This window comes from Nicotiana tomentosiformis, chromosome 6 (assembly GCF_000390325.3).
Source record: "Nicotiana tomentosiformis chromosome 6, ASM39032v3, whole genome shotgun sequence".
Lineage (NCBI taxonomy): Eukaryota > Viridiplantae > Streptophyta > Magnoliopsida > Solanales > Solanaceae > Nicotiana > Nicotiana tomentosiformis.
In genome coordinates, this window is record NC_090817.1 from 14,534,049 (window position 1) to 14,549,322 (window position 15,274).

The 15,274-nt window shown below is 33.6% G+C and overlaps 1 protein-coding gene across 2 annotated transcripts; it reads left to right on the forward strand.

The window, feature by feature from the left end:
* The first annotated feature begins 6,665 nt into the window (after positions 1-6,665).
* On the forward strand, positions 6,666-11,287 carry LOC104116524 (protein JASON-like). 2 transcript variants are annotated; one of them, XM_009591409.4, is made up of 8 exons: positions 6,666-7,040; positions 7,695-7,746; positions 7,857-7,954; positions 9,142-9,383; positions 9,810-10,626; positions 10,711-10,793; positions 10,891-10,918; positions 11,021-11,287. In XM_009591409.4, exons 1-7 carry the CDS (start codon positions 6,834-6,836, stop codon positions 10,892-10,894), a joined length of 1,503 nt encoding a protein of 500 aa, XP_009589704.1. In that variant the 5' UTR covers positions 6,666-6,833; the 3' UTR covers positions 10,895-10,918; positions 11,021-11,287. The 2 variants fall into 2 exon arrangements, with proteins under 2 accessions (XP_009589704.1, XP_009628893.1); XM_009630598.4 differs by lacking the exon at positions 10,891-10,918 and having other exon boundaries at positions 6,667-7,040.
* Positions 11,288-15,274: the final 3,987 nt, after the last annotated feature.

Genomic DNA, 15,274 nt, shown 5'->3' on the forward strand with positions numbered 1-15,274 from the left:
ACCTTGAAGTCCCCGTCTATCTTTTTATCTCCTACTGTTTTCTTTCATTCAGACAGTTGTATTTCTTTCAGACTATTACTTGTAGCAAATTCTAGAATGCTTGTGAATTATGACTCCAAATCCGGGTGGTAGTAATTAATACAGTTTTATGATATTCCGCACTTATTATATTTCATTTTAGTTAATTATTGTTATTTACTGAATGTAAATAAGGAATTGGTTTAATAATTCTCTAACGTTGGCTTGCTTGGCAAGTGAAATATTATGCGCCATCACGGTCCCGTCAGTGAGAAATTTCGGGTCGTGACAATTATTTATACTGGACTGTACCTGCGGAGCTCGTCATTGCTTTCAGCCCAGAGGTTAGTCTTGTTACTTATTGAGTTAGTTGTACTCATACTACACTCTGTACCTCGTTTGCAGATCCAGGTGCTCCGAGATACGATGGCTGTTAGAATTCGGAGTTCTTTTCGTTGGAGACTCTCAAGGTAGCTTCTTGAAGACCGCATACTTGATTCCTTTCCTGTTTAGTTATTGTATTGTTCTATATTTCAGACAGTGATTTTACCAGTCAGACTTTGTATTCATTTAGATGCTCATGTACTTAGTGACACCAGGTTTTGGGAGTGTTTATATATGTATTTGTGAATTTTCTTCCGCTGAATTTAATTATTTTATTTTTAAACATAAAAGAGATTGGAGTTTATTGAGATTGTCGGCTAGCCTAGTATTGAGATATGCGCCATCACGACAGGTGAGATTTTGGGTCGTGACACATCGCATGTGTTTCAACACCCAGACCTTATACCACCGCATGCGTATCAATATCATAATATATCACAATTTGCACCTCAAGTGCCTAAATATTTCAACTTGCCAAAATAAATCAATAAAAATATTTTTTCCGCAATAAGGAGATCACGGCTCAATCACAATGAATACAAAATCTCACAAAATATTCGAAAGTGAATAACTCAACAAAAATAATATTTCACAAATTTAACACCTTGCCTCAATACCAAAATTTTAATGTCAAATACTTCATATTAATAATAATTCAATTAAGAAATTTAACTTTCAAAGGATGAGCACAGAATAAAAGAAATAAAGTTTCAACTAAACAGGTAAAGCAATCAGCAGGAAAAATGTCAGGCAAATTTAAAATATAAAAATAGATCAATGATGATGAATATAACCGGATAAAATAATTTAATTAATGAGTAACAGAGATCTACATAATTTAAAACAAGAGTTTTTTCACATTTAGCATGTGTACACACTCATCACAATTATCATATCAATACCAATCCTAAGGAATATTTTCCTCACACAAGGTTAGACAAGTCACTTACCTCGAACCAGATAATTCTTTACTTCGCTATGCCTTTGCCTTGCGAATTAGCCTCGAAAGTCTCGTATCTAGTCATAATAATTTTGATTCAATTAATACAATTTATTGGATTTAATTCCATATGAAAATACTAATTTTCCAACAAAAATCCGAAATTTAACTCAAAAATTACCTGTGGGGCCCGCGTCTCAGAACCCGACAAAAATTATAAAACCACGAGTTCAACCATATCAAAATTACTAAATTCTGATATCAACTCGACCCTCAAATCTTCAATCTAAACTTAGAGATCTTCACAATTTTTCCAACTTAATCCACCAATTAAATGTTAAAAACTATCATAAATTCGAGTACTTTAATAAAATTTGAGTTAAAAACACTTATCCCGATATTTTTCTTGAAAAATCGCCTGAAAATCGCCTCACCCGAGCTCTTAAAATTCAAAAATGGGTAAAAATATCCAACCCCCGAAATATATGTTCTGTCCAGGTATTTCTGCATTTGCGGACCAATTGTCGCTTCTGCGGAGTTGCATTTGCGACCGCATTTTCGCTTCTGCGAAGAAGCACTGGAAAGATCCCTTCGCACCTACAGACAATGGTCCGCTTCTACGCAATCGCATGTGCGACCCTATCTCCCGCTTCTACGCTTCTCTCGCTTCTGCAGTTCATTCCATCGCAGAAAACGCCATCGCTTCCGCGGAGCTTGTTCCGCTTCTGAGACTTCAACTTGGAAGCCCATTGTCCACTTCTGCGAGCCACAGCTCGCTTGTGCGAGTCTGCTCCTGCGGTCAGTCCCTCCGCAGGTAATTGACACCAGAAGCAGCAAATTTTGAGAATTTGCCTAAGTCCAAAAATTGATCCGTTTCGATCCGGATCGCACTCTGGGTACTCAGGACTCCGTCCGAATATACCAACAAATCATAAAATATCATACGAACTTAGTCGAAACCTCAAATCACATCAAACAACACTAAAAATACGAATCATACCTCAATTCAAGCCTAACGAAACTAAGAAATTCCAACTTCTACATTCGATGCCAAAATCTATCATATCAAGTCCGATTGACCTTAAATTTTGCACACAAGTCATAAATAATATAACGGACCTATTCAAATTTTCAAAATCGGATTCCGACCTCGATATCTAAAAGTCAACTCCCGGGTCAAACTTCCAAACTTAAAATTTTTATTTTAGCCATTTCAAGCCTAATTTAACTACGAACTTCCAAATAATTTTTCGGACACACTCCTCAATCTAAAATCACCATACGGAGCTATTGAAATTATCAAAACTCTAATACGGGGTCGTTTACACATAAGTCAATATCCGGACACCCTTTTTAACTTCAGTTTTTCATTCTTGAGACTAAGTGTCTTAATTCATTCCGAAACCTCACCGGACCCGAACTGACTACTCTGGCAAGTCATAATACATCTATAAAGTACGGAATGAGTAGTAAATGGGGGAACGGGGCTACAACTCTTAAAATGACCAGACGGGTCGTTACAAAATTTCATCACTTGCACTTCTCCCTTTGACATGGTTTTCTGCCCAATTTAGTTCCTCTGGCCAAGCCATAGCAGTTCTAGCAATCTTTTGCCACTTAAGTAGCTGATTCCACATTTTTGTAGATATCTCACACTTAAAGAAGAGGTGAGATATACTTTCAACATATGAAGTACACATCGGACACACTTGATTATCAGTAATCCCCCATTGCATCAACCTATCTTTTGTAGCCAGTCTACCATGAGCCGCTAATTTTAGGATAAAAATCCACTTTGGAACTCCAAAATTATTGCACACCAATTTTCTCCAATTTACTTTTAGAAAGTCACCTCTCATCAGTACATACATATTCTTTATTGAGAAAGTAGGCATGCTCTGCAGGTCTTCTTCACTGATTCCAACTTGTTGAATGTAGCTTTGAATCTTCATAATATTTTGCACTACCTAGGGCTGTCAAATTTGAGCCAAACCCATTTGACCTGCCCAATCCGCCTAATATTTCACGGGTTGGGCGAATGTTATATCTGATGATGGATCATTATGGTAAAAATAGTACGGGCTAGCCAGTTTTCGGAGTGGTAATTAAAAAATAGCCAGCGTTTGCAAAGTTATTGAAAAAATAGCCATTATTTTGCTGCAACACGAACCTGTCCAGCATAATATACTGGAGATTAGTGCACGTGTGTATGAACTTCCAGCATATTATGCTGGAACTCCAACACGCGAAAAGTTCCAGCATAATATACTGGAGATTGGAGCACCAGTGTATGAACTTTCAGCATATTATGCTGGACCGGTATATTATACTGGAACTTCAGTATATTATGCTATAATAGTTTTTCGGATTTTGAACAGTGTTTTCGTTCAGATTTATCTTTACATGAAAAGTGGCAAAATTTCAATTATTTTTGAAATTGTGACTATTTTTCAATTATCACTTGTAAATCTGGCTATTTTTGAATTTTTCCCGTCATTATGGGTGTTGCCCAAACTAACCTGTGTAATAAATGGGTCAACTTGGGCTGAGTGAGTAAACCCAAATCAACCCGTGAAATTTAAATATCAGCACAACGGGTCATTATCATTGCCAGCTGTTCTTTGCAGAACCCAAGGTGGGCATGTACCTGATGGGTCAAGGACTCAATGTGGCAATCTTTATCCTTCTATAATATTTTTGTTTTTAGAAAAGAAAGTATTTTTCTTTCTAATGCTTTATCATTTGTTTTGCACGGAAAGAAGCGATTTGATGAGGAAATTACAGAACTATGCTTTAGGGAATTTTCAGTTTTTCTTTAAGGAATTAAACAAATTTATATTTGAGAAAAGATTAAATAAATACTACAAATTGAAATTTTTTGTAACTTCCTATATTGTTTTTTGTTTTTAAATGTATGCTTTTTATTTTTGTCACTAGTATATTTATCACTTTAATTAGTTTTCTAAGTATATGATCTTTATGTTTACTAGAAGTTTTACAATGACTGATATCATTAGGCAAATTGACCATATTGACCCATCTAGAAGAATGATAAATTAACGTAATTATTTAATAAAAAGGTGCTTTACTTTTTTTGTGCTATATTTATTAACTTATAAAAAAAACTGTGAGTATAATTTATGAACTCATTTTAAATGCTAATAGTATTTATTCTAAAACAAAATGCACTTCCTAAATGCCGACTAAGCAAAAGAATTCTAGTTTTATAGTTGTGCACCTATATACTCTACATAAAATATATTATACTCACAATATTCAATAGATGAAGATATCTCTAAAATGTTTTGAAAATTTTAATCAATCAACAAGCTATTTTGACTTTCTAAATAATGATTTCTGAGATTGGTTCTTAACTTCCTAAATAATTATCTATTTCAGAAAATGAGATAAATGATCTACTTTCATTTTTATAGTTTCTTCTCAAAAGAACGATGTAGGAAATATATCCATGTGTCTCATAATTCTTAATCACGTTTCGTCTAAACTATATGCGAATCAAAAATGTTAAGCATATACCAAATCATTCATAAAAAATGAAGTAGGTTGGTAAAATTGGGCGGGTTGGACATTGTCCCATTGTTTAGCCCATCTTGGCCTAACCCATTTTAGCCCAAGTAAGTTTTGGACAATGACTCACTTATTAGTTCAGTCCATTTTCACCAGCCCAAATTTAGCCCAAACAGCCCATTTGACATCCGTTATCACCACCCAAGATGCTTGCTTAGGAACAACTCCCCACACTTGTCCCCCTTTGATATAGTAATTATGGACCCACTTTACCCATAATTTATCTTTTTTACAACATATATTCCAGAGTAAATTGATAATAGCTGCTCTATTCCATAGAGCAATATCAAGGATACTCAGGCCACCAGCACTAGTAGGATAGCAAATTTTATTCCAAGCAAGTAGAGCTTTCTTTGTTAGCTCTACACCTCCGGTCCAAAGAAACCTTCTACATGTGGCTTCAATTAGCTTTATCATCACTTTAGTGGGTAGTACAAATATTTGCAACTAATAAATCTGGATAGAGAATAAGACATTCTTGAGCAATTGAAAGAGGAATTTTGTAGTAGACCAAGCAAGTAGACAAAAAAAAACCATTTTTATTTGTCGCCCAAGCAACTTAAGTCTTTTGATGCCGAACTTACCTGTCTAGATTTGAACGGGTTATATTTTGAAGAATTAACCTATGTAGCTGGCCATTAAATTGCTTAAGCTAAAAATAATCGACAGAACCGTATTTTAAGACAATATGCATGTGATAATTGTACCAAGAAATTGATCTTCGTAAAGCCAAAATAGATGTAAGCTCATTACTAAGTATATTTTAGTAGTATATCAGTTCGTAACGAAATTTTAGTTTTAAGAGTTAAAGTGTTCAGTCCAAAAATTTAACGGCTTCCCATGGCATTAGGCATGGCTCGTCGAAAAATATGTATCCTAATTTCTATTTGCTCCTAAACATATATTAACTTTAAAAGTTCAAAAATAAATACGTCATGCTTCTTATTTTATGTGACCTTATTTGACTAATACGGAATTTAAAAAAATATATTTAAAACTTGTATTTTAAAACAAACTACTATAAATATTTATATGATTATAAATCATCTTAATTATCAAGGATAAAATAAGAATTATAAAATTAAATTCTATATATAAAAATCTGCAATTCTTTTTTACGGAAAAACTAAAAAGAAGATGTATCATATAAATTAGGACATATTGAATGCTACTGTAGTTTTTTTATAAATTAAATACTACTCCCTCTATCAAAATTGACGTGATATTTTATAGCTACAAACAAATTTATAGCTTGTTTTAGGGGATCTTCACACAAAATAATTGATCGATTTCACTATTTATATTTTCTAGCCGCTATATAAATTATACAAATTATATATATTATACATTCGTCGGTAATTTTTATTTTAAACGGTTAGGTGGACTGATATTTAGGTTAATTCTTCTAATTTTTCAGACCATAAACTTCATAAACTTTTAGTATATGTTTTTAATTCTTATTTATTTATTTTACCAAAAAGAAATTGAATTTTCATATTTTTGCACGCCAAAAAACAGGAAGTATGTAACAGAAATGATCTACAGTTACAATACACATTCACAACTAATTAATGACAGTTAACCAAAACAGCTCATTACCTCACGCGCTCCAGCTGAAGCCGATTTCCACGACGATTTCCACCAATCACATACAGACACGTGTAAGATAAAACACAAAAAGAGCTAACACTTTATTTCCCTCGTCTAAATTCCCGCTTCAAATTTTAAAAAAAATCCATTTACATTCCATCAACACAGTGACTGCTCACCTCTGAGTCGGATTTTACGCAATGTGAATTGAAAGCTTAGTTACAGAGAATAATGCGCAATTAATCAATTAATAAATACAGATAATCGGATAATGATTGATGAATTGTTATTAATAGTATGAGATAAAGGAATTATGGTGTGGTCGTGGCTAGTGATCGGAGGAGATTGTGATCAATCGAACAATTCTAACCCTAACGCCGTGATTACGGTGGTTCGTGCGGTGGTTGCGGCGGTCATGGGCTGTCTGTTCGGCTGTTTCAAAATCAAGGATGTTACGGTTCCTAATGCTCCTTGTACCGATTCGCAATCGAATATCGTCTCGCAATCTACTCCTACTAAGGTCATTTCATGCTTTAATTTGTTATATTTTAAGTGTGTTTTTATTGCTACTTTGTTCGGTTGCTGAAGAAGTGATGAAAGTAGCAAATAGAACAATGAAGTTGGAGTTTTAGTTAGTGAAATTATAGTTTACTCTGGTCAAAAGAGCTACGAAATGATTCAAAAAAAAAGGAAAAAACTAATATTTGACATTTCGATTACTTCATTTCTATTAATTCGAAATAGCAGTACACTCTAAATGAGCAAAGAAGCAGCTTTGCTGCTCAATGCTGAAGAAATTGTGAGAAATAGAGAAAAGAAGCTATTTACTTTTACTTCTCGTTGTTCTTTGTTGCATTTGATTATAGTCTGTAAAAAAAAAAAAAAAAAAAACTAATCTGCAGCTAATTTTTTATCCGGAGCCATATTATAGATATAGAATCAGATACTGCTATGATTTCCTAAATTTCGAAGTTGTAATTTTTTCTACTAAATAAGAAAGAGTCCAATTTGCTGATTGAGTCATAGTTCATATTATTTAGGTTTGTGAAGTCTGAAAATCTTCAGTTTTTTTGCTGGTTTGCTAATGACTACTAAAAGAAGCATTATTTGGTGCTATTGAGTTTTCCTTTTTGTTTTTGTTTTATATATTTGACTGTTTTTGTTGCTTGATCAGGAACCTTTGGTGTCTTGCAATAGAAGTCCATTATCTTCACTCTTAACTGAAGGTAGGCTTTTCAATTAATCACATTATTGACAAACTAAATTAGAGTGTTGTTCAGTGAACGGAAATTAGTTATACTCAAATTCAAAGCCTTTTCTATAATGCTGGTTCCAGATAAAGATGAGACCAACACTTTGGGCTGCGAAGAAGTAGAGAATCAGAGTTCGGATACACCTATGGCACAATTGGATGCAAATGATCTTAGGAATCAGGTTGGTTCTCATGGAATTGTATGAGTCATGATATGCTCTTATAAATTCGAGATATAAAAAAGGAGGAACTGTTTGAAAGATGTAATAAAGTGCCTTTAAATTTTGAATTTGAACTGCAAAAGAGGGATATTGTTCAGGGATCTGATATAAGCAGATGAATAAAGAAATATATGTGTAAACATTTTCTTTTGTGTATTCCTCTAAACCGAAGATGAAATAATAGCTCGCCTAGTAAATTTTTCATATCAATTGAAACTGAAACTAAGTTGACTGCATGGATATTTGGAATTCCCAAACTTATCTTCCGCTTCCTATTTTCATATCTTTTCTTCATGTAAAAGATTAAAAAATGGATAAGGAGTTTCTTCCTTACCCTATAGTTTTTACTAGTTACAAAGCAGAGATTGTTATTTAGTGATATTTCACTTACATAAAAGTTGTTCTGATTGAAACCTACGTCAAGATGTTCTGGAAGCAAGAATTCAGTTTCAATTATCCTGCTACTCTTTAGAGCATCTGCACAGATTTTTGTTGACCTTTGTGTACTTTCATTTTAGAAAAGCCGCTGTCGTCAAAGTCATGTAGTATATGTTAGTTCCACCTGTATATAGATAGGAACATGTCTGGAAAGAAAGAAAGCAGATGATGAATTTTGTATTTACACTTAATCTTTGTTAACCAAGTCTGAGCTTCTTGTCACGGTAGCTCTTTCTGTTTGTCGAGGTGCAATTTTGGTCTTTACAATCTATTGATATTTCACTCTGGATCGTTCACTAAGCAGCTACATGTATCTTGTTGACACTGTGGTTTGGTACGATTTCTCTTACCTTCTTATTTGGCTGTTTGAAGTTGCATCATGTCAGCTTTGGAAAGTTGAATTCAAGTATTTAATGGGAAAAAATGGCTTGTGATTGATCTACTGAAAGAATCTTAGATGTAACATTGAATATGGTGCTAAAAGTCATTTGGATGCTTGTGTATTTTACCATAGTTGTACTTTCTTATTTGATAACGGTGCTGTTTTTACAAGGACCTCGTAAGCTTTCTTTTCGGCTTTGAGAGGTGAAAGTTAATGCCTCTTTCTTAAGATTTACTTTTAAGTCCAAGCTAACTTTAAGCTGAAGTGGCCAGTTTCTATTTTTGCAAATTACTAGATTACATAGTTTATCCGGATTAATTTCCCGCAGGCCAAGTTTCTCAAAGCTTGTGGAACCTTACCTGAGACCCCTGCTGAAATTCGAACCTGCTCAGTGAAATGTAAAGACCTGTCAGCTCCAGTGGAAGAAGTTGAACCTTTAAAATTCCATTCTTGGCCCTCTGATGCAACATTTCAGAAGCTCATCTCAAATTCGCAACCTGATCAGCTCACACCTATCAGAACCGATGGAGTAAACAAGCAATCTGGTTCATTGGTGCATACGCCTAGCAGGTGGAATTCTAACCTTAAAAACATGACTAGAGAACTTCGATTAAATGATACTCTTAAACATTACTGAACCTGATATCAAATGGAAATGCAAGTATATAATTCCTTTCATTTTCTTCTCTAGAATTAAACGCCACATTGCTTTGTGTATAAGTTGGCATTTGTTATTCACGTCCTATCTCTAGAACTGAATACATGTTTTGACTTTGCAAGAAGTATTGCTGTTATTCCTAAAGAATGCATTGCATATACTGATCCACTTTTTGTTATTCCCATTTGCTTCACTCTCAAATATATACACCTAGGAAATTATAAAATAAAATAAACTGTCTTTCTACAATCACCTCTAGCTTCCGCCATTTAACATTTGATGTTTCACTAACGTAAAAGACATGAACAGCCATCTAATGTGAAGTTATATTTCTGTAGTTGTTTGACGGATGGACAAAGTGGTCAAAGTTTCTCTAAGAACTCCATTGATGGCAGTGGGAATTCTAACACTCCGATATTCATCAAGGTTAATGCTAATCTGGCTCTAAATGATAACACGGCTTCAGCAGCTTTACCAGTCACTGCTCCAACTTCCCAGTACAGATACAGATCTGTCCATTTCGAAAGCGAGTCAGATCTATCTTCTATGTCATCAAAATGTATTTCATCTGAAACCAGTCAAAGTTCCGAACAGTCTGAATCATCAGGCAACTATAATGCATTAAAGTATTCACCCTATCCAACCCCATTAAAGCTAACTGATGAGATGCAAACGCCTGGAACCATTTTTCCAGCATATTTGGACCACATGGGAATTGCTAAAACTGCACGGATCAGGTCTCAGTTTGTGTATCCTGTTTTAAACCCTGTGGATAATGCCTCACAGTTGAATGAATTGTTAAATGAAGATTCTTACTCCACTCAAGATTCCAATTCTAGATTATTGTCCAGTCACACGACAGGTTCTGATCAAAGGCCTGACGAAGCAAACCTTAAATCAGACCTAGGAATATCCGGATTCACAGAAACTTCAGTTGATAAAGACTCAAAACCACTTTCAATCAATCAGGTGCAGAGTAAGCAGCATCTTGGTTCTGTTTATGGTGGTGAAAATGTTCATTATGGCAGAACTCCTGGAGATAGACCTATCATTGGGTTGGTTGCTGCTCATTGGAATGATGATGAAACTTCTCGTATATCTCCTAAATGGTGGGATGGAAATGGGATTCCAAATTCTACTAACAAGTACAAAGAGGTTTGTCATACTTCCTTTACTCATTCTCTTACTCTCAGCTATATAATTCAATAAGGATAAACTGATGACTTTGTGACTTCTTAGGATCAAAAAGTTAGTTGGCATGCAACGCCATTTGAGGAGAGACTGGAGAAGGCATTGTCACAAGAGACTAATATTCCAGAAAGGTATTCTGTGCTTCTTTGATGTCTATTACTGTTATTTCTTTGCATTGGTGGAAACTTATTTGCGCATTTTTATTTGTCTGTCTTCGTTGTGTTCCAGTTAACTGGTGCTTATGGTGTAAAAGCAGGTTTGGTTGATGTAAATTAAATTTCAAATATTTTTCTGAATCGACGAGTTCAGTGCTCAAGATTACCAAAATAATTCTGAGGTTGCTTTATCTGATTTACAGGACGCAACTCAGTGGAACGCTACCAATTGCTTTTGGTGAAAACTGAGGAACCAGATACTGCTATATCCCAAAATCACTGAAAATCCTCATTCAGTTGCTTTCAGTTCCATCATTTAGAAACAAATTCATGGTTTATTTCTAGGCTTTTGCTTCCTTTGAACTGAGATGCTGCTCAGACTCATTTGTTTTACACAAACATTTACATGTGTTTTGCTTCATTTCTGATGAAGGCCTTGATACAACCCTTTGAATTGTGGAGTTTACTTACATTTCTAAACAGTGTTCCTTGTTGATGTGGTTGGCCATATAAATTGATGTTTCTGGACACATGAACTGTCCTGATCAGCTTTTGAAAAGGACAAAAAAAGAACTCACTAAAGATGGAGTTTGGATTTTGGTTCTAAATATTTGCAAGTTTTGTTAATAATGTATAGATTAATTGACAAGTCTGCATATGAATCTTTGTTGTTTTCCCTTCTACATTGTGGTGACGGATTATTTTTGTCCTACTACATGAAAGATGGTATATTGCAAATTTAGTATCAGTACCTTAGGGCCTATTCTAGCCTACGAGCCTCTAGGTGCCACTCTATTATAAAGTTATAAACCAAGATAAGCAGTCTAATATTTATATAAAAAGGCTTCCCTTGCCTACACTTTGATTTATGCACCTGTACCAAGATAGGCAGTCTATTGTTTATTGCAAGAGGCTCTTTGTGTAAATTCCAGTGGAAGAAGTATACTACTATTGATCAGTCTTTTATCATCTGTTTCTGTTTCTATTCTCTTTTCTCAACCTTCTCTTTTGCTCAAATGAATATTTTGGATTCATGAACTGATCGACTGATTTTGTTAACGAAAGGTAGAATACGATGCAAACGTACTTGTTTCACGCACATTGCCAGGTCAGATCGGAGTGTGTACGAGATCCAATTAAATCAATATAAGCTGTCTGGTTGAACAATAGGTAAGTGTATGTGTAAGTGTTCAATTGACAATCCAGGAAGTTTGAGGGTCTCTTTATGTATTTTGCCTATAATAAAATACCAGATTTTATTATAGGTGACAGTTTTGGTGTTGAAATCTTAAACGCATGGATCATGTACTCTTGCACACATTTTTTTTTCCGGCTTTCTTTCTTTTTACCCTTTTGTTTTTGGTTTAATTTTCATTTTGAGTCTGCCTTTGGTATTAATGATAAAGAATGTGCCCAATGCATGAAGTGCTCCTTGTAGTGATAGATCAAACGATATGGGTTTTAAGTAGAAAGTTTGACTTTTGAAATTTATATTTTATTATAAGGTTTGACCTTGAAGTACCGGTTTTTGTCCGTCGTGCAAACTCATGGTTGGATCAGCCATTGCTCTCTTATTAGTGGAGGGTCAGGTAACTAAGAACTTTGTGTTTTAGTCTCTTCTCAATAATTGACTTTCCAACATTTTCAAAATTAATGTAAATTTTGGGACAAAGCGACAAAAAATAACTCAAAGTTTTTTCAATAAATATTCGTGTGCCTCTGTTATAAGTGTCTTTTGACAAGTCGTAAGGGACACTTGAGCATTGTCCTTACCCTCTGTTTAAAATAATGAAAGAATCTAATTCATGATTATTGTTAAGGCACAAAAATGGCCTCTATCAACTTTTCAATTCATGATTTGGCATGTCTAGTGCACACAATAACACCACACACATACACATTTGCGTGCGCGCGCACCCCTACCACATACGCATATATATATATATATATATATATATATATATATATATATATATATATGGGATCATGCACTTATATGCATTTAATACGAACTAAAAGTTTGGTGTCAATGTCACTAAAAATGATAATCTAGTTTAACGTTGTTCATAGATATAAAGCTTAAATCATTTAGCGCAATATCTTTTAGCCTGAATTAACATACTGTTGGCTCCTTACAAAATGATATACAACAATTTATTATACTGACATTTACATTACGTAGATATAATACAAGTGCTAGTTAAAGATTGGTTAGCCTAATATCTTATACTTCTTAACATAGAAGTACGCTAATCAGGTGAGATAAGTGCTTTCAAAAGAGATTATTTTGTAAGATTAAAGTTAGATTACTAATAGTATGCATTATTTATAGCAACCGTCAAATATGATAGGACTTACAAGTTACAATGATGTTCATGTTAGATGACTCTTTCTTTTCCATTAGGTGGCTGGTATTCATATTGAGATCCCGATTAATTCGAATATGTATTGTATAAGACATGTTAAAAGGGAAAATGCTTCTTATTAGAATTTTTTTCATTCTCAAAATTCGAATTCGAGACTTCTATATTGGGGTTCCGATTAATTCGAATTTGCATTGTAAAAGACACATTAAAAGGGAAATCGTTTCCTATCAGATTTTTTTTCATTCTCAAAACTCGAACTCGAGACCTTTAGTTAAGAGTCGAGAGATCATATTCATCCTACCGCAACTCTCAATGTTTATGTTAGATGACTCTCATACTACTTAAAGTTTCTTATCTCATTGGGGCAAACTTTATCATATTTCTTGTTCACACTTCATGTAGTCAAACACTCGATGGCTTTACGTTTATCATTCTGATCCATGTAATTCCAATCAAAATAAATTAATCAAACTAATTCAAAATATAATGACTGTCAATAATAAAACTATTAAGTTTTTAATTAATCTTGCTTTCTTTAGTGACTTGAAATTGTTGAGAAATTGAAGCTTCAGTTTTAGTATTAAGTTGATATAACTGCTTCAACATTTCATATACAAAATAATTCATCTATTGATGATTCACCAAAACTGCTTCTTTTAATAATTCATGACTTTCTATTTTATAATTTAATTAACTATCAAGGTTTGTTGGACATGGTCGATAATTTAAAAAGAAATTGCAAAATAAATCTAAACGAGAAGGAAGAGATTAATTAAACTATAACTTCAATTCAAATGTCGTCATTGGGACGGTGTTATAGTCACTTAATCAATTAATTAAATCATATAAGTCAAGAAAAAAATTATTAATTCCACAATCACATATGTATAAGCAAGAGGAATATAAATAGAGCTTAATTATGCTATTTTTGATGAACACAACCAGTACAGTAACATCAGTATAAGCAAGATTGTATAATCCATCGCTATTCCTTTCCTCCACCGATAAAAGTTCAACCCGAGTCACAAGACTAAATTTTTCTTCTTCTTTTTTTTTTTTTTTTTTCCAATAGTTGTGAATATGAGGTTATTAGGAATGAGAGTGAAGAAATCAACATTTCCTTGTGATTATGTGAGATTAAGAAGTGATGAAATTCAAGAAAAAGATCAAGCTATTTCCAAAGGGTATGTTCCTGTTCTTGTTGGAAATGAAGAAATAATGGAGAAAATCTTGATACCAATGAAGTTGATTAAGCATCCTTGTCTTGTAACTTTACTTGATTTTTCTGCTCATGAGCTTGGCTACAAGCAACAAGGAAACTTAAGGATTTTGTGTCAAGTTGAAAGTTTCAAAAGAATGCTCCATGTACTTTCCAAAAGGAATTAATTACGATCAGAGGCGAATTCAGGATTTAAACTCTATGATTTTAACAGTTAAGATTTTTAGTATTAAATTCATTTTATTTTTAAATTATGGGTTTAATTATTTCTACTATTGTATAGTAATTTTAGTGAACTTTTAAGCGTTGAAAATTCTGCGTTCAGATGAACACAGTACTACAAGACTGCATCCGCCACTGATCACGATGGAGTAAGACTTAATTTTGGATGAATTTCAAATGTATGGACTCAAAAATACTTCAGTTTAATAACTTACATCTTCACCATGTTACCGTACGTGTGCGCCAGACTTTATTTCATAGGCAAGCATGTTGATTTTCTTTATAATGAGTAGCGGTGAGACGTAATTTTAGGACTTCTGCGTACTCAAATAGTATGTAAAATTATCTAATACTATATGTTCCCATATAGTACATATTTAAAGTCCAAATTCTACATAAAACTTAAAGCGCTATTTACATCAAACCAATAATTATGTGGCGCATGTCCTTCATTTACATTATCATCACCAAATCATTCTTAACTAATATTCACACCTACCTTAACTTAATATTTAACCATAATAAATTTGTATAGTCAGATACGGGTAAGTTTTATGTATTACTTATATGTTAGATAAAGATTTCCATAAAGTTTTATGTATTACTTATATTTATCCATAGAGATTTCAGCAGCTAACGGAATAGTTATT

Bases quoted from the DNA above. Each gene is read 5' to 3' on its own strand.
- LOC104116524 (XM_009630598.4), top strand. From the start codon at position 6,834: ATGGTGTGGTCGTGGCTAGTGATCGGAGGAGATTGTGATCAATCGAAC. The intron at 9,384-9,809 runs GTGGAATTCTAA...ATATTTCTGTAG, and splicing joins TTGGTGCATACGCCTAGCAG to TTGTTTGACGGATGGACAAA. The intron at 10,627-10,710 runs GTTTGTCATACT...GTGACTTCTTAG, and splicing joins CTACTAACAAGTACAAAGAG to GATCAAAAAGTTAGTTGGCA.